The sequence below is a fragment of the Neoarius graeffei genome, chromosome 4 (genome assembly GCF_027579695.1).
Source record: "Neoarius graeffei isolate fNeoGra1 chromosome 4, fNeoGra1.pri, whole genome shotgun sequence".
NCBI classification, from domain to species: domain Eukaryota; kingdom Metazoa; phylum Chordata; class Actinopteri; order Siluriformes; family Ariidae; genus Neoarius; species Neoarius graeffei.
In genome coordinates this window covers 109,135,267-109,155,266 of record NC_083572.1, presented here as the reverse complement: position 1 = coordinate 109,155,266, position 20,000 = coordinate 109,135,267, and the positions used below count along the sequence as shown (strand labels likewise).

The window sequence follows — 20,000 nt, the reverse complement described above, 5'->3', positions numbered from 1 at the left end:
TTGATTTCATCAGTCCACAGGACTTGTTTCCAAAATGCATCAGGCTTATTTAGATGTTCATTTGCAAACTTCAGACGCTGAATTTTGTGGCTAGGACGCAGGAACGGTTTTCTTCTGGTGACTCTTCCATGAAGGTCATATTTGTTCAGGTGTCGCTGCATAGTAGAACAGTGCACCACCACTCCAGGGTCTGCGAAATCTTTCTGAAGGTCTTTTGCAGTCAAACAGGGGTTTTTATTTGCCTTTCTAGCAATCCAACGAGCAGTTCTTTCAGAGAGTTTTCTTCATCTTCCAGACCTCACCTTGATCTCCACTGTTTCTGTTAACTGCCATTTCTTAATAACATTACAATCTGAGGAAACAGCTACCTGAAAACACTTTGCTATGTTCTTGTAGCCTTCTCCTGCTTTGTGAGCATCAATTATTTTATTATTCAGAATGCGAGGGAGTTGCTTAGAGGAGCCCATGGCTGTTGAGTTTAGGGACAAGTTTGAGGAGTCAGAGAATTTATACAGCTTTGAAATCTGCATCATCTGACCTTTCCTAACGAAGAATTTGAACAAGCCACAGCTCAATAAGCTAATTAAGGTCTGGAACCTTGGTAAAAGTTACCTGAGAACTCAAATGTATTGGGGTGCCCAAACTTTCACATGGTGTTCCTTTTCTTTTTTCACTCTCCAATTGTACAAAAAAAAAATACACAAGTCTTGCAGAAAATGTTGAAAAGAAATGTATCATCTTTACCTTTATGCCTTTTGGCGATCAGTTCATCTTCTGCTCATTTAACTATACACTGTAACATACATTTTCAGTAAGGGTGCCCAAACTTTTGCATGCCACTGTAGGGTCACTGTTATGCCCTAAGGAGTCTGTCAGGAGTAATTAGTAATTTTATATCAAATGTTTTCCTGCACTTGTTGGCTCCTTCAATCTCAAAAGATTGTGGTGATCTGCGCCAGGGGTCATCCATCAGTTATTGAGTTGCAGCACCTAGTATGACTGTATAGGCTGATGCGTGAGCCGCATGGTCAGCTACAGTTGCTGCAGGTGAAGTTGCTTGGTCGGGTGTCTGTTGGTGCTGACTGCAGTCTCCGCTGTCATCGGAGCCTCCTCTCCCCCCACCGGGTCTCTCTCACTTTGGTGTTGGTGACACGGTCCTGCCAGGTGATGCCCAGAAGTCTTCTGAGACAGCACATGTGGAAGGCGTTCAGTCTGCGTTCTTGGCGGGAGTAGAGGGTCCATGCTTCGCTTCCATAGAGGAGTGTGCTCAGCACGCAGGCCTGATATACTCTCATTTTGGTGTTGGTTGTGAGCATGGTGTTGTCCCAGACTCTTCGCAAGATGGGCCATTGCTGTTACTGCTTTGCCGATCCGCACGCTCAGCTCGGTATCGAGAGAGAGGTTGCTGGAGATGGTGGAGCCCAGATAGGTGAACCTATCCACCACTTCGAGGGTTTGGTTGCTGATGGTGATGTGGGGAGCTCTGCTGACGTCCTGGCCCATGGTGTTGGTCTTCTTCAGGCTTATAGTGAGTCTGAACTCATTACAGGCGTCTGCGAAGCGGGTGATGAGTTGCTGTAGCGTTTCCTCGGTGAGGGCGGCATCGTCTGCGAAGAAATTCTTTCTTGCTTGGTGCAGTGATTACAGTCCGTCTTTCGGCTTTTGGCCTACTCTCCAAGCACCCATTGAAGTGGGCGAACTGTGGCGGGCCAACACCTTACTGGCTGGGGGCTGCCCAGCTTGAGGCGGGCGGTAGCTGGCCAGTGGGACGCGATGATCCCTCCCACCGTCGGAAGACAACCCATAGCGCCGTGAGTTTACGCCAATCCGCTCTAGGCTTTGAACTCATAACTGCTGTCTTCCCGTGTTGTTGCTGCCGCTGGTAGCGGCACTGGAGTGCCCTCTCCAGGGCGCAGGCCTGGGCGATGATGTGGAGATCCTTGGATGCCCAGTCGTCAGGATCCCCCTCTCGGCTTTGCTGGCAGTCTCCAACGGAAAGGACAAGCCGATACGGTTGGTGCCAGCACAGCTGCAGGAGTGGCCGGATGGTGACGCAGTGCGATGACCATCCGCCTTCGGGGCTCCACTCTGAATTTTTCTGTCGGGGTTGTCTCCCTTAGCCTTGTTCACCCCCGTGACAACCACAAGGCAGTGGTGCTATTTGCCCATATCTGGGGGTTTGGTTTGTGTGCACCAGGGCGTTCCACCATAGAGATGGGCCATGCATGCCGCACATCAAGGGGGCCAGACTTCCTCCCCTTGTCCCTGTAGTACAGCCAGTGTCCGATAGGTCACTGTTACCAGGTATCGGCGCGAGGAGCCATTAACATAGGACATTGCTGGTGAGAGGCTAATATACTGACAGGGCAAGACTTACGCACTCTGCTTGCCTTTTCGCGGTGCAGCAAGCAGTGTTGCTCGTCAGCGGTGAGGGCTGAAAGCGAGACGTGACAAGCACAAGCACAATTCACATGCACACTTCACCAACACACTAGACGCATCAACCAACCATTTGATACCTAAAGTCAACAGCATTCTGTTGGTGCATGACCTCAATGTTCACTAAGCCGAGATAAAGAGAGAGATTAAATCAGGATAAACATCTTATAACGGTTACTGATACTTGTAATGGTTGATGTAAAAAGTTTACTCACCCCTGTTAAAATGGCAGTTTTTTTGTGATGTTGAAAAATGAAACCAAGATAAAGCATGCCAGAACTTTATCTACATTTAAAGTGATAGAGTAACCAACAGAATTTAAGTGGTTTGGGGTGGAGGAACCTGGTTGCATAAGTATGCACACCCCTTAACTAATACTTTGTTAAAACAAGGAATATTACTTTAGCTTATAATACAGCAATCATTGTTTTTAGGGTAAGAGTCTACCGACTCGGTGTACAACCCCGATTCCAAAAAAGTTGGGACAAAGTACAAATTGTAAATAAAAACGGAATGCAATGATGTGGAAGTTTCAAAATTCCATATTTTATTCAGAATAGAACATAGATGACATATCAAATGTTTAAACTGAGAAAATGTATCATTTAAAGAGAAAAATGAGGTGATTTTAAATTTCATGACAACAACACATCTCAAAAAAGTTGGGACAAGGCCATGTTTACCACTGTGAGACATCCCCTTTTCTCTTTACAACAGTCTGTAAACGTCTGGGGACTGAGGAGACAAGTTGCTCAAGTTTAGGGATAGGAATGTTAACCCATTCTTGTCTAATGTAGGATTCTAGTTGCTCAACTGTCTTAGGTCTTTTTTGTCGTATCTTCCGTTTTATGATGCGCCAAATGTTTTCTATGGGTGAAAGATCTGGACTGCAGGCTGGCCAGTTCAGTACCCGGACCCTTCTTCTACGCAGCCATGATGCTGTAATTGATGCAGTATGTGGTTTGGCATTGTCATGTTGGAAAATGCAAGGTCTTCCCTGAAAGAGACGTCGTCTGGATGGGAGCGTATGTTGCTCTAGAACCTGGATATACCTTTCAGCATTGATGGTGTCTTTCCTGATATGTAAGCTGCCCATGCCACACGCACTAATGCAACCCCATACCATCAGAGATGCAGGCTTCTGAACTGAGCGCTGATGACAACTTGGGTCGTCCTTCTCTTCTTTAGTCCGAATGACGCGGCGTCCCTGATTTCCATAAAGAACTTCAAATTTTGATTCGTCTGACCACAGAACAGTTTTCCACTTTGCCACAGTCCATTTTAAATGAGCCTTGGCCCAGAGAAGACGTCTGCGCTCCTGGATCGTGTTTAGATACGGCTTCTTCTTTGAACTATAGAGTTTTAGCTGGCAACGGCGGATGGCACGGTGAATTGTGTTCACAGATAATGTTCTCTGGAAATATTCCTGAGCCCATTTTGTGATTTCCAATACAGAAGCATGCCTGTATGTGATGCAGTGCCGTCTAAGGGCCCGAAGATCACGGGCACCCAGTATGGTTTTCCGGCCTTGACCCTTGCGCACAGAGATTCTTCCAGATTCTCTGAATCTTTTGATGATATTATGCACTGTAGATGATGATATGTTCAAACTCTTTGCAATTTTACACTGTCGAACTCCTTTCTGATATTGCTCCACTATTTGTCGGCGCAGAATTAGGGGGATTGGTGATCCTCTTCCCATCTTTACTTCTGAGAGCCGCTGCCACTCCAAGATGCTCTTTTTATACCCAGTCATGTTAATGACCTATTGCCAATTGACCTAATGAGTTGCAATTTGGTCCTCCAGCTGTTCCTTTTTTGTACCTTTAACTTTTCCAGCCTCTTATTGCCCGTCCCAACTTTTTTGAGATGTGTTGCTGTCATGAAATTTCAAATGAGCCAATATTTGGCATGAAATTTCAAAATGTCTCACTTTCGACATTTGATATGTTGTCTATGTTCTATTGTGAATACAATATTAGTTTTTGAGATTTGTAAATTACTGCATTCCGTTTTTATTTACAATTTGTACTTTGTCCCAACTTTTTTGGAATCGGGGTTGTATCTTTATTTGGTCATTTTATTCCAATCTTCATCACCAAAATGCTCTAGATTTATCACATTTGCATGCACAGCCATCTTCAAGTCATTCCACAGCTTTTCAATAGGATGTAGATCTGTACTTTCACTGGACCATTCCAAAACGTTGATCATCTTCATTTGAAGCTCTTCGTTTGTTGACTTGGATTTGTGGTTTGGATTTTTATCGTTATCATGCTACAAGGCGAAAATCTTCTTCCTCCTTCAGCTGTCGAACAGAGGACTGCAGGTTTTGTGGAAAAATAGATTGATATTTGGAGCTGCTCATGCTCTTGACTAGTGCACCAGTTTCAGCTGAAGAGAAGCAGCCCGATAGCATGATGCTGCCGCCACCGTGCTTCACCATGGATATGATGTTCTTTGGGTGATGAGCTGAAGATATCTTTTAGAATTATGTTCAAAAAGTTCTACCTTGGTCTCATCAGAACTTGAGACATTTTGCGACATGGTTTGGGGTTAGGTGGGCTTGGATGTTTCTTTTTTCCCTATGAGAAAGGGCTTCAGTTTAGCCACCCTACCCTGTGAAGAATATGAGCGATTGTTCTCACTTGAAAAGAGTGAGCAGTACTCACCAGATCTTCCTGCTGTAGGTCTCTCAGCTGCTTCCCTGATCATTTTTCTTGTCCTTTTGTCAACTTTGAGGGATGTCCTGTTCTTCTAATTAAAGATGAAAGTGGAGCAAAGAAAAAAAAATCCTGAACTTCTGAAAGTCAAGCTAAGATGGGGGGGACGTCCCCTGAAAAAATTTTAATAACATAACATGCAAAACCCTGCATTCTAGTGCATTTTAGTACTTATTTTCACTAAAACAAGTTATAATTTTTAAGCCTTTTTCTTTCATGTACATTAATGATGAACATGTCAAAAAGATCAAATTTAATTCCCCTAGTTAATGAGTAATTTTCAGGAGTGCATTTAGAAAACGCGGTGATTTTCCTGCTACACAGTTCATTACTTTGCAAAAAATCAGACAGTTGAAGGTAAACTCAGCAAAATCCCAAAACAGTGCTGTTAAAAAGTAAAGGTCTGTTAGAGTTTCTAAAGCTTTCAGGTTTCAGTGTTGGGGACGTTGAGCCTCGTTTATCAATCTTTTAGTAGAGTTGTGCGTTTGCAGAAGCTAAAGTGGACTAAACATTTCCAATTCATATTCATGTGAGTTGAAGCCAATTGTTTACAGTAGTTCGTATAGAGATCTTGCAGTCACGTGACCGGAAAGTACACAACCGCCATCTTGTCGGTCAAAAACACCGCTGAATACTGCTGCACTCGTGTACAGAATGGATCAATTTCAACCGACGGACTACACGGCTCATTTTTCTAATGAACAGATAACTAGATATATGTCTAAAATAAACGATCTACAGATTTGTGACCCTTATGGCTTACCGGACGGAGTTTTCACAACCGGATTTTGAACTGCCAGCGGAATACCCGGACGTGTATAATTACCTCATTAACTTTCCCTCGCTGTTCAGTGGTGAAGCACTGCGTGCTTATAAATCTCTGGACAGTTATCTCTACAGAAATTCAGGATTTGTCAGCGACTCAGATGTGGCATCTTGTAAACAAGAATCCTCATTGGATGGGTAAGTCACTTAAGTATTGAGTATAGCACTGACCAGCCGATTATAGAATAGAATAAGGTAATTCCAGCTGTAATTCCAAATCATCCGTCTTGTTTACCTGGATCTGGCGTTGGAGAGGTAGAGGCTTGGCAGTGGAGATTTGAGTAACTGTTTTCTGAGCTTAGTCAACAGGCCGGCTCTGCAGCCTCGCTTTTGCTTCGGCTCCCGGCGCCGCCTCCTTCGCTTTGTTTCCGATAACAATCCACGGAGACCCGGCTGGTCTCGCTATCTCGTCCGGAATGTTTTTTTTTTTCTCGTCCTGAATGTTGTGCATGCGATGGAAATTGCTACAAACCATCATTTTCTGCTGGAAACCAATGTCCAGTAAGTCCATACGGCTGTAGTGGATATTGAAGTCCGGTACAGACGAACAACACGCAAAAATACACACAAAAAACATAAAAAACGCGCACAGGTAGGGAGAGCTTGTAGCCGCAGCCGTTGTAGTAGAATTGTATATAGTAGGGTTTTCCAGAAGAAAAGGTAGATGTAAAAGCAGAAATAGAACCAGAAGTAGAAGGCGGAAATATGGCGTTTGACCGACAAGATGGCGTCTGTCACAATCTGGATCGGCTGTGACGTCACATGCAAGTGCTCCATTGTCTGTAAATTTAAACACACCAATGAATACCAAATTTCTCATGTAAATCAGGGGCGTAGCTAGGATTTTTCAGGGTGTGTGTGTGTGTGTGTGTGTGTGTGTGTGTGTGTGTCACACACTGACTGGCAGCCTGAGTGCATTATTTAACAAAAAATAAATTACCATTGCTAGTTTTAGGCAGCTTAGAAACCGGCTCTTCCATTATTGCTGTTTCTTCCACGTTTTCTTGATGTTGTGATCTAGAAACAGCACTAAAACTTAACTTCGAAGCCACAAAATGCAACTTTGATGGAAAAAAATATATAATAAATTGCTTACCTCTCTTCACGTCGAAAGAAGGAGGAAAGTTTTGCTTGTTTTGACATGGCGAATTATTAATACAAGAGGAAATACTCGTAATTCGCAACTAAAAAGACTGCAGCTACACTGGCAGCTTGAACACGCTTTCTAGCGCGATTGTGTTGCGCTTGCGCAGAACGGTGTCAGTCATGCGCGCTTTAGCTCGTGCACCTGAAGGTGCGTCTTGGGCGCGCGTGCTTATTGAGCTCCGGCACGTGCGCTGTTAAAGGACATGGGACATGAAACATAAATGCACGCTATATCAGTTTCTTTCCATTAAAAATATGAAATAATTGCATCAACAAATACAAAATTATCTGTTAAATTCAGCAAAATCGTTATATTCGTGATGTTTATATGGCATTTCTGCTCGAGCTCCGATATGCATATTTTACAACCGGAAGAGCTGCTGTCACGTGATCATACGTCACAAAAACTTTCGGGTACAGCACAAGCGGGTAGATGAATATGGAGAAGTGTGAATCGTGATGATGACGAATGCGACAAAATAGTTTTTGTGTCTTGGATGACAAGAAAATTGTTTTGTTTTTAGAGTGTTTAACGTACATTGAACATCATGGTGTATTGCGACCTCCCAGTCAGTCAGACGTGCTGTCACTCCTGTTAGCAATGTGGCTAGGTTCAGCATGGCCAATGGTATTTTTTGGGGCTGTAGTTAGATGCGACCAAACTCTTCCGCGTTTTTCCTGTTTACATAGGTTTATATGACCAGTGACATGAAACAAAGTTCAGTTACATAAATTGAAACGTGGCGATTTTCTATGCTATGGAAAGTCCGCACTATAATGACAGGCGTACTAACACCTTCTGCGCGCTTCGGCAGCGCATTGATACCTTCACTCGGAGTTGTACCATTATTTTTTTAGACAGGGCGGATGGACCAGGGCATTCGCCCGCCTGGCCGTGCCCGACGAGGAGCGCTCTCGGCCGGCTTGGGAGGCAGACGGCAGCCCCTCCTGGAAGTGTGGTTTTACCATGGGCCTCATGCGGTAAGGATTAGTATTATAATTTTGGGTGTATCAATTATTGATTTATCATAATTCTGACTCGTTTCGCCATTTTGAATGTTTTCATCTCGGACTCTGGAAGCATTGTATCTCAATCAATCTCGAAAAATATCAGCAAAAAAAAAAACTAGCTTGCAACGGACTTTAGCTAGATCTATGATGAACTTTCAATGTATGATACAAAAATAATACTTCTTTCAACAGATCATTAGCCTTTGAGCAGAATTGTTTTTAACTTACCAGGAAGTGTTATCGAGCCGACCACTTTCAGTTTCATGAGGGCTGAATGAACTCTCACTCTCAGAATCATCTGATCCGTCAGAGTAAAGACAAGATCCATGTTCATGTGAATTTCCAGCTATCGGTTCGAATTGATAGGGTCTAACTTCACATCTCTGTGAAACATCGGGAATGCCACTGTCGATGGTGTCCATTTCGGTAACCTGTTTACATTAGATTCCCAAGCGCTGGCTCCTTGGAAAGTTTTTGTGACGTCACGGGTCACGTGACCGCTTAGCTAATTAACGAATCCTTGTTTTACGCTGATGTATAAAAAAGTTGAATAATGTGATGATTTTCACATTTTTGACGCCCTGCAGTGATTTAGATGGCATTTCTTATGTCCTTTATACATAATTATACCCAGAAAAAAATCCATATCCTTTAACAAAGAACACCTGTCTTTAATCAATGAACTATGTTTGGGCTATTTAAGAACTGCGCCCATGCAAGGACGATACGAAGTATTACGCTGCGTCTAGGAATGCGAAAAATCCGAAAAATAAATTTCTCCATTCGGAAAACCGGAGATTTTCAAGAGTTTTGTCAAATATCCAGATTTCCGGGTAAATCCGGAAGACTTTCATGTATATTCTGATGTGGTGATCTAATGTTTTAGAAATTATTTTCTCCCTCTCTGTTCTTCGATACCGTTTGACTGTAAGATCCCGTACTTGCTTTTTAAACTCTTTGTGAACCATAGCTTCAGCATACGGACAAAACTGAGACAATGTCAAGAAAATTCCACAGAAACAGCTGATCCTTATTTGGGGTTAATCAGAGCCCCAGAATCGTTATACAAGGGTGTGCATAATTATGCAACCCAGTTAGTCTTTTCTTGTTACTGTTTCCTTAAAATACTGTTATTTTTCACTTGAATTTTCTTGGCTGAAGGGTGGCATGGTGGTGCAATGGTTAGCACTGTCGCCTCACAGCAAGAAGGTTCTGAGTTTGAGCCCCGTGGCCGGCGAGGGCCTTTCTGTGCGGAGTTTGCATGTTCTCCCCATGTCTGCGTGGGTTTCCTCTGGGTGCTCCGGTTTCCCCCACAGTTCAAAGTTAGGTGAACTGGCTATTCTAAATTGCCCATAAGTGTGTGTGTGTGTGTGTGTGAGAGAGAATGGTTGTTTCCTGAGCCCAGAAATGGGAGGGTTGTGGCAGGAAGGGCATCCAGTTTAAAACTATGCTCCAGTTAATATGACGTGGATCGATAGGGTCCTCATGGACCCCGACCTGCCAACAGTGCTGGATAAAGGCCTCTGCATGCTCTTGCGACAAGGCTTTCGCAGATAGCTTTTCGCAGACAGTTGTAATTTATCGTTGAGCGGGGAGTAATAAGCGTGCGCGATGTTATTCACCACCACAACGCAAGGGGGCGCGAAGTCGCGAAATCGCTAGGAGTAGTTGGTGGGTGTGGTTAGTGGAGTGTTTATCCTCCGGTTACTTATAATGACTAGAACTGGAGTCGTATAGATGTACGTACTTCCTCACTTCCTCGATCAACCGCTCTTCGTGCTGCTCCATCTTCGCTCGTGTTTTTAAAAATGGCAGTAGTGAAAACAAACCAAACCGGGAAAGTAGGGAAGCGGAAGTGCGTGTACAGCGGATGTAGAGTGGACCAATCAGAGCCCTCTTGTCTGCGAGGCTTCTGCGGTGGTCACAATTTTTGGGAGGTGCGCGCAGAGCGTCTGCGAAGGTGGGGGGGCTACGCAGACACTATCTGCGACGCCGTCTGCGAGGACTGCGTTGTCAGCATAAATTGGCCTTAAGGAGGAAGATGATGATGACTTGAATTTTCTTGGTTGAAATATCACATTAAAAATGAATTATTTAGATTTTTTTTACATCAAAACCCTGCAGTTTGAAAAGGTGTGTGCAGATATATTTTTTAAAATATCTAGTGTTAGATTAGATTCACTTTATTCATCCCACATCGGGGAAATTCACGTGTTACAGTTGCAAGAAAATGTCAAACAGATAACAAATAAAACTGAAATAAAAGTTAGACAAACGAAGGATTAAATACAGAGGGCTATTTGCATTATCTACCGTGAAAAAGTATAGAAAAATTGCCTTATTGAGAGGCTCGGAAAAAATTGCACATTACAGGTAGACACTGTGTATATACCGTATTTTCCGGACTATACGTCGCTCCGGAGTTTAAGTCGCATCAGCCAAAAAATGCATTATGAAGACGAAAAAAGCATATATACGTCGCACCGGACTACAAGTCGCACTTTTTTGAAGGGTTATTCTATCCATAGAATCTGTGATTCTGTCTGATAAGCGGCGCGTGGTTACTGCGCGACTGCATTGTTTATTTAATAAACGAACAGCTGAGCAGTGATAACGCGCCCTTTGCCCTGTAAGTAGCCTAGTCTGATTATTTTAAATATCTACTACTATCTTTAATACTATCACTATCGTTATTACTAATAGCCTATATTATTATTATAACTAATATTAGTAGCCTATTACTGATGCATTAATCAGTTTGCTTTTAGAATATTTTTACCGGTAGGGCTTATTATCGCCCCATGGCTCTTTCATCTGTGTTATTAAAGCTGTAGTCATCATCGAGGAGTGTCATTCTTCATTTTTGTCAAATTTTATTTCATCAAATCAGAGGCCAAGTAGGCTATAGGTATATCATCTCCAAAGACAGGTACGGTAGTAAAAACAACCGTCTAGTGAAAAAAAACAACAACAACCGCTCAGAGAAAAAAAACAGGCAGAAAGTGCGCCTGCCAGTTAACGTCATATCAGATAAAAACGTTAAACGTTATTCAGACCATTAACACCATAACATCAGAGACGAAGAATAAAATTCATCTTGGAAGGAGTTATTTTTAAAAGTGCAACATGTATATATACGTCGCACCGGAGTATAAGTCGCATGGCCAGCACACACACATATACATAAATTATATATATATTAGTGCTGTCAAAAATGTCGTGTTATTAACGCGTTAACTTGACTCAATTTTAACGGCGATAATTTTTTTATTGCGAGATTAACGCTCTGTGACATGATGTAGGTTTTTCATAAGCTTTTGAAACTGCCAGGAACTTGGAACAGAGACTTTGCTTAGAAAAACGATAGCAGCTAGACTGTAATGCCACGCCCCGCACAGCCAGAGTCCTCTGCCCTCCCCCGAAGAGCCACGGTGCTCGGCTTAGGTTTCGTTTTCCCATCGGCGGCTCCAGCCCGACTTTGCAGTGGCTGTGACAAGACGTGTTATGCTCTGCAATAAAAAAAAAAAACCATTGGTACAACCAGTGTTCGAACTATGCCGATATTTTCGGGGGGTCCTTTTTTCCCCTTGGGGGGGGGTGCTTGCGCTTGTCTCAGAGCGTGGCTCTCCATCGCACGCTCACTTCGGATATGCAAATGCTTCCCGTTACACACGATTGCTATGTCAATAAACATAATTTTGCCAATATTTTAGAGACCCCCCAACATTTCCCAAATCATGTTTTCAAGGGATCTCATGTCTGTTTCAGGGGATCTCGGATCCCCCGAGTACCCCCGTAGTTCGAACGGTGAGCAAGCCCATTCACTTTTTTATGCTGATAAGAGAATTACATGGTTTTTCATGTGACAAAAATGTGCGATTAAATTGCGATTAATCGCGAGTTAACTATGACAGACGCGACATTAATCGCGATTAAATATTTTAATCGCTTGACAGCACTAATATATGGTGGCACGGTGGTGAAGTGGTAAGTGCTGTCACCTCACAGCAAGAAGGTCCGGGTTCGAGCCCCGTGGCCGGCGAGGGCCTTTCTGTGTGGAGTTTGCATGTTCTCCCCGTGTCCGCGTGGGTTTCCTCCGGGTGCTCCAGTTTCCCCCACAGTCCAGAGACATGCAGGTTAGGTTAACTGGTGACTCTAAATTGAGCGTAGGTGTGAATGTGAGTGTGAATGGTTGTCTGTGTCTATGTGTCAGCCCTGTGATGACCTGGCGACTTGTCCAGGGTGTACCCCGCCTTTCGCCCATAGTCGGCTGGGATAGGCTCCAGCTTGCCTGCGACCCTGTAGAAGGATAAAGTGGCTAGAGATAATGAGATGATGTATAAAAAATAGTTTAAGACCTATATTATTGCACATAATAATTGCATCGGTGAGAGATGGCAGAGGTAGTAGTGGTGAAGTAGTGCAAATATAACGACAGACAGGTTATTGGTGCTACATTACAAGTTGTTGGTGTTATACAGTCTGACAGCAGCAGGTATGAATGACCTGCGGTATCTCTCCTTCTTACACCGTTGGTGTAGCAGTCTACTACTAAACGAGCTGCTTAAAGCCCCCACAGCCTCATGTAGGGGGTGAGAGGGGTTATCCATGATTGAGGTCAGCTTGGCTAACATCCTCCTCTCACCCACCACCTCAATGGAGTCCAGAGGACAGTCCAAGACTGAGCCAGCCCTTCTGACCAGTTTATTAAGTTTCTTCCTGTCCCTCTCTGAACTTCCACAGCCCCAGCAGACCACAGCGTAGAAAATCACTGATGCTACCACAGAGTCATAAAAAGTCCTAAGCAGTGTCCTGCACACACCAAAAGACCTCAGTCTTCTCAAGAGGTGGAGACGACTTTGGCCCTTCTTGTACAGGGCATCTGTGTTGTTAGTCCAGTCCAGTTTGTTGTTGAGGTGAACACCCAGGTATTTGTACTCCTCCACGATCTCAGTGTCCAATGTTATAACCAAGATTCATAATACTGTATCTTTTCATTTTTCTACATGTTTTTGGATTGTTGATTAATTCCAGCACGCTACCCAAATTACACATTTAATGTCCTAGAATTCTCTTACATTACAGATAAATGAAAATTTACACGTATACAGTGCTGTGCAAAAGTTTAAGGCATCCTATTTTTTTTCTTCATACAAACTTTGTGATAAATTTCTATTTTATGACTTCTGCATTCATTATCGAGTCACATTACAAAAACGTTTTAGAGTTCCAAACGTTCTTTTTTTTTGTTTTGTTTTTTATACCCCCGCCCTGGTTTATTTACCTCTGTCTATCTGTATCTCTGTCTGTCTGAAACACCGTTTTTCTCAGCAACCACAAATCATAGCCACTTGGTACTTGGTGCCAGACTTCAGCTTGGGGTTCTATACCATGTATATCATTTTCAGGTTTGTTGCGCATCGACTTCCTGTTTACCAACTGAATGTATTTACAAAACATGTAGGGTGAATTTACAAAATTTTCGTAACACTTTTCTCAGCAACTACGAATCGCAACTTCTTGATATTTGGTACTGAGCTTCGGCTTGGGGTTCTATACCATGTATACCGTTTTCAGGTCTGTCACACATCGACTTCCTGTTTACAGACTGAATGTATTTATGAAACACACAACCCTGATTCCAAAAAAGTTGGGACAAAGTACAAATTGTAAATGAAAACGGAATGCAGTAATTTACAAATCTCAAAAACTGATATTGTATTCACAATAGAACATAGACAACATACAGTGGGGCAAAAAAGTATTTAGTCAGCCACCAATTGTGCAAGTTCTCCCACTTAAAGAGATGAGAGAGGCCTGTAATTTTCATCATAGGTACACTTCAACTATGAGAGACAGAATGGGGGGAAAGAATCCAGGAAATCACATTGTAGAATTTTTAATGAATTAATTGGTAAATTCCTCGGTAAAATAAGTATTTGGTCACCTACAAACAAGCAAGATTTCTGGCTCTCACAGACCTGTAACAACTTCTTTAAGAGGCTCCTCTGTCCTCCACTCGTTACCTGTATTGATGGCACCTGTTTGAACTCGTTATCAGTATAAAAGACACCTGTCCACAACCTCAAACAGTCACACTCCAAACTCCACTATGGCCAAGACCAAAGAGCTGTCAAAGGACACCAGAAACAAAATTGTAGACCTGCACCAGGCTGGGAAGACTGAATCTGCAATAGGTAAGCAGCTTGGTGTGAAGAAATCAACTGTGGGAGCAATTATTAGAAAATGGAAGACATACAAGACCACTGATGATCTCCCTCGATCTGGGGCTCCACGCAAGATCTCACCCCATGGGGTCAAAATGATCACAAGAACGGTGAGCAAAAATCCCAGAACCACACGGGGGACCTAGTGAATGACCTGCAGAGAGCTGGGACCAAAGTAACAAAGGCTACCATCAGTAACACACTACGCCGCCAGGGACTCAAATCCTGCAGTGCCAGACGTGTCCCCCTGCTTAAGCCAGTACATGTCCAGGCCCATCTGAAGTTTGCTAGAGAGCATTTGGATGATCCAGAAGAGGATTGGGAGAATGTCATATGGTCAGATGAAACCAAAATAGAACTTTTTGGTAAAAACTCAACTTGTCGTGTTTGGAGGAGAAAGAATGCCGAGTTGCATCCAAAGAACACCATACCTACTGTGAAGCATGGGGGTGGAAACATCATGCTTTGGGGCTGTTTTTCTGCAAAGGGACCAGGACGACTGATCCGTGTAAAGGAAAGAATGAATGGGGCCATGTATCGTGAGATTTTGAGTGAAAACCTCCTTCCATCAGCAAGGGCATTGAAGATGAAATGTGGCTGGGTCTTTCAGCATGACAATGATCCCAAATACACCGCCCGGGCAACGAAGGAGTGGCTTCGTAAGAAGCATTTCAAGGTCCTGGAGTGGCCTAGCCAGTCTCCAGATCTCAACCCCATAGAAATTCTTTGGAGGGAGTTGAAAGTCCGTGTTGCCCAGCGACAGCCCCAAAACATCACTGCTCTAGAGGAGATCTGCATGGAGGAATGGGCCAAAATACCAGCAACAGTGTGTGAAAACCTTGTGAAGACTTACAGAAAACGTTTGACCTCTGTCATTGCCAACAAAGGGTATATAACAAAGTATTGAGATGAACTTTTGTTATTGACCAAATACTTATTTTCCACCATAATTTGCAAATAAATTCTTTAAAAATCAATGTGATTTTCTGGATTTTTTTTTTCTCATTCTGTCTCTCATAGTTGAAGTGTACCTATGATGAAAATTACAGGCCTCTCTCATCTTTTTAAGTGGGAGAACTTGCACAATTGGTGACTGACTAAATACTTTTTTGCCCCACTGTGTGTGTGTGTATATTAAAAGCAAAGCGTCGTCTCACACCAAATGTCGACTTTGTTTCATTTATTATGGCTTCCTGTTTATAGTAATTTTTTTTAAATGTTGAAACATTTCATTATTTTTTGTAAACATTTTTGGTCTCCAGCATTTCTTTACATCATGTCCCTAAGACTTTTGCACAGCACTGTATATTCCCTTTTCTCCATACAGAAAGCATGGGGAGGGGGTATAAACTTTTGCAACTAGCTGTATAATATAGTAGGCACAGCCCTTTGAAAAACGGTGTCTAAAATGTTCCATCTACGCCCTATTATCAGAGTGTGCTTTGATTTGTGTACAGTAATGGAGCTGTGCTTTCTGCTAACTTTATGCCGCATTGTAGGTTTTGTTCTCTGGACATTTAGCAACGCCGTCAAGACTAAAGAGGCCTCTGACGGAGTCTGAACTGGAAGAAAGGCGTCGGAAGAGAGAGGAGAGTGCTGTGAAAAGAGCCAAGAAGAAGGAAGAGGAGAAGAGACAGCGCGAAGAGCAAAAGTACAAGAAGAAGTAAGAACCTGGTTAAAGGGGAACTGAAGTCATTTTTAAACTCGCTTTATTTCTTAATTAACGTGTTATTCAATTACGTTTTTGGTTTCAGTAACCTTATATCGTGACTCGTATTGGCAACTAATTGCAATTAAATATTATACTTATCGGCCTATTCGGTTTTTAGCCGTGTTGAATTTGGTCCACGGCAGGCGTCGCTTATCCGCGCGATCTTCACGAGACTTGTGCGAGACTTCGAAACGTAAAGTGTCAGCCAGGTGTCAGTGCCGCCATTTTGAAAACTGTTTTCCAAACGAAGTATTGCACAAAAATGAGTTGAAATGACAATTCCTGCCTACTTTTTTCAAACTTTCCTGATTGCTATCAAAACAAACAAAACTTCCGGCTTGATTACGTCAGCATTCGAAAGAGGGCGCGCGTGTCTTTTGACAACCCCTGTGTCCAAAATCGCTCCCTACTCACTATATAGGGCACTATATAGTGAGGACGCCATTTTGTAGTGCTGTCCGAAACCTTAGTGAGGATTATTTACACCCTATATAGTGCACTTAAAGTATCCCACAATGCATCACGAAAAGTAGTGTACAACGATGGTCACTAACCAACAAAAAATATCCCATCATGCATTGCAGTCGTGCTGAAAAAAAAATCAAATTAAAAGTCTCAAATGTGATTTAATAAAAGGCAGCGGCAAAGAAGAAAGTGTTCAGCCTTGATTTAAAAGAACTGAAAGCTGCAGGTACTTTGTATTGATTAATGTGGGAAATGCGCTCAGTATAATATGGATTTATCACAAAAACACTGTACATGCGTGTATTTATTATTTTGAAACCCACCAGCCGACTGATCTGGCACGTTTTAATTGTGCGACAGTAATGACGTAAATACAAGCACGACGGACTAGTGTCCGGAAGCGTTTTTTTATTTTACCAATGAGCTCACTGTATAGACCCTTTTCACTGACGTCACCGGAAACCGGAAGTAAACAAGCCCTGCGCCATATCGGAAGACCAACAAACTCGTGATCAGGGGGAAATAACGGCAGCGCGCGGAATTTAAACCCACGAGGCACTTGATTCATCATAAACCTACAATGGTAAACTTTTGTGCTGTGTTAGGGCGTTCTAACAAAGCTGATGGGAAAAGTGAAAAGAAGTCTTTCTACAGAATACCAGCTGTGATTGAGACACAAGCAAACCAAGGAGCTTTCTGCCAGGAGACAGAGAATAAGTGCATTACTGAGTGCATTACTGAACGTTGCAACCTCCCTATTGGCTGTTTATTGGTTGTTTGTAAAAATGTATCAATTGTTGCCCTTCCCACGGGAATCATCGCGGGCTCGAGAGACGAGACCTGACGAGTTAGTTCGTTGGTAGCAGAACAAAATGTCTGGACACAAATCGGGTTTTCAGAAAAGGAAAGAAAATAAACGGAGGGTCGAAAATACAAAAAAGGAGGCAGAAAATGCAAAACGAGTTTTAAGGTAGGACAAATGGTTACTTTTCTGAGGCAGCCCGCCGTGGCTGCAGGCTTTCAGTTGTGTCATTGAATGGTTACTTTTCTGAGGCAGCCCGCCGTGGCTGCCTGCAGGCTTATTTATTATAGCCCATTTAGTTAAAATAGTTGATATAAAATGTTTATAGTTATAGTTATGTGATGGTTGTCCTGATTTAGACTGGTGTTTTTTTGGGGGGGGGGGTTGCGCGATGTTGCACCCGGGTCCAGATTAGGGCAGAACCGGCTCTGGCTACATTTCAGGTGTAGTTTGTTTTATGAATGTATGTACTTGCATAGACGTGTAATTGGTCTTCCAATATGGCGCTTAACAAAATCTCGCGGCGCGGTGACGTCATGCGGTAGCCCTCTATAGTCCTCTATACAGTAATTCCCTATACAGGGAGTAGTGAACAAGTGAGTGATTTCGGACACAGGGAACGTTAGCAGATGGTCACTTTGATTTCCGCTGTACGTTTTACTTCCGTCCTACGATGTCTCGCACAGGTCTCAATGAATCTCGTTTACGGCCATCGCTTTGACATATGGACTGATATATTACAGAGCGTATTTCAAACACTCATAACTTGCTATAGCAGCGACAAAATAGCGATCAAACATGCGTTCCGATATTTAATAAAATGAGAAATAGAATTTTGATGATTAAAAAATTTGCCTTCAGTTCTTTAAGGATGTACGTCTTTAAAACAGCACAGCGGTTCCTACGTCAGACATTGAGTTATACCATGAACCGAGCTGTGGAGAAGATGGTGGTGAGGGAAAACTCCCTGAGACGACATCAGGAAGGATCGTTGAGTGAGATTATAAAGCTGTGATGTAATTCGGGGCGTGCCGAAAGGTTTTTAGCTGTAAATATAAAACAGTCAGGGAGACCTGGGAGTCTGTGTGGTAAGAGCACAGTTTCAGGAACAAACCAGAGATTCTCATGTGAAGGTAAGCAGAAGTAGAGCATCAGGATGGACCAGGTGGGTCCAGAGAGCAGGAAGAGTCAGGGTCGCGGCAGCTCGGCAGGCGAGTCCAGGTTGGAATCTACACCGAGTATCACAGTGTGATAAGAATTTAAAGAGCTTGGTTTTGTTTTTGTTTGCTTTTTTTTGCCGTCTTCCATTTATGCTGATCGGCGGTGAGTGGGACTTTCATGAACTAGCATCTTCTGGTTTGGAAAATAAGCATGACGTCACATGCACATGAAGAGTTTGCTCCAGGGCGCTGTATCATGGCTGACCCTCACTCCTCTAAAAAACATGACACCATGTCTTTTTCTTTCAAGAAAAAAAAATGTGAAAAGGATATTGGTTTTAGTACACATGTTTGTGTTGTGTGTTCTTTTTGTTCATTTATGTTTTTGCCAAAGGTCCCTTTGAGGGTTTCGATGTTGTAGCACAAGCTTAATTTTAATCTATCGGTGGTTAGAGGTAGAGCCCTGCACTGCCGCGGGAGTCCCGCGGGACCCGACGCAAAGCAGTGCGGTGCGGGACAAATTTTGAAAGCTCATTGCGGGCGCGGGCGGGAGGGGGAGTGCACAATGCGGGCGCGGGCGGGAGAGGTGATAAGCTGCAGTCCCGCTAACTAAAAACGTGTTTAAAATAAAATTTATAAATTATTAATTTATGTCTATCCTATATAATTTGTGCTGGATATTTTATTTGGCATTAATAAAAACATTTTAAGATGCCTAAATTTGCGGATGTGGTCTAATCTCGCGTACGTTTCCGATTCCTTTCCGCTCTTCCGTGTTTGAGATCTCCGATCATGGCAGAAGAGCAGAGCTCCTCTAGTGAAGCTCACAGTGCTTCAGAAGTAAGTGCTGCTTTAAAAAGCGGTACATTTACCGTTAAAAAGTCAAGAGTATTAGTCCAAAGTATTTTAAAAAGTATTAAAAAGAATTAACTAGTATTAAAAAGGACTGTGTATCGCACAGATTGTTCAATTTAAAGCGAGAAATAGACAGTGTATAATCTGAGGAGCTGGTTGTGGTTACGCAGCATTTCATATGAGAGGAGAATGAAATCGCGGTTGGAATCATAACGCCACAGACTCGGAAGTGGGAGCGCGAGTGCGCAAAGCGAGAGCTGTCAATCAAAGCGAGAGCTGTCAATCATGAGCGCATGCAGCGCTCAACTTGGAACGTGTCAGCAGAATGTCAGAGTCTAAACAATAAACTTACAATAAATGAAGAATCGGTCAGTGGAGAGCTCAGGTAAGCTCAGCATGTTTAATTCCCCAAGCCAATGACAAGAACTTTCGTGAGAAAAACGCGAACGTCTGCATCATGCGGGATTTGCGGACGGGAGTGAGACTGAAAATCATAATTCTTTGCGGGAGCGGGCGGGACTGCACAATGCGGGAGCGGGACTGAAAATTCTGTCCCGCGCAGACCGCTAGGTAGAGGTCTGCGCGGGACAGAATTTTCAGTCCCGCTCCCGCAAAGAATTATGATTTTCAGTCCCG

At 43.1% G+C, this 20,000-nt stretch overlaps 1 protein-coding gene across 4 annotated transcripts in view; it reads left to right on the top strand.

Annotated features, from left to right (window-relative positions):
* The window catches only part of chd1l (chromodomain helicase DNA binding protein 1-like), a 190,846-nt gene that overhangs the window by 66,416 nt on the left and 104,430 nt on the right, over positions 1-20,000 (top strand). For all 4 annotated transcript variants that reach the window (XM_060920141.1, XM_060920140.1, XM_060920139.1 and 1 more), the window contains exon 17: positions 15,871-16,034. In XM_060920141.1, coding sequence (XP_060776124.1) covers positions 15,871-16,034 — 164 coding nt within the window. The remainder of the gene's footprint in view (positions 1-15,870; positions 16,035-20,000) is intronic.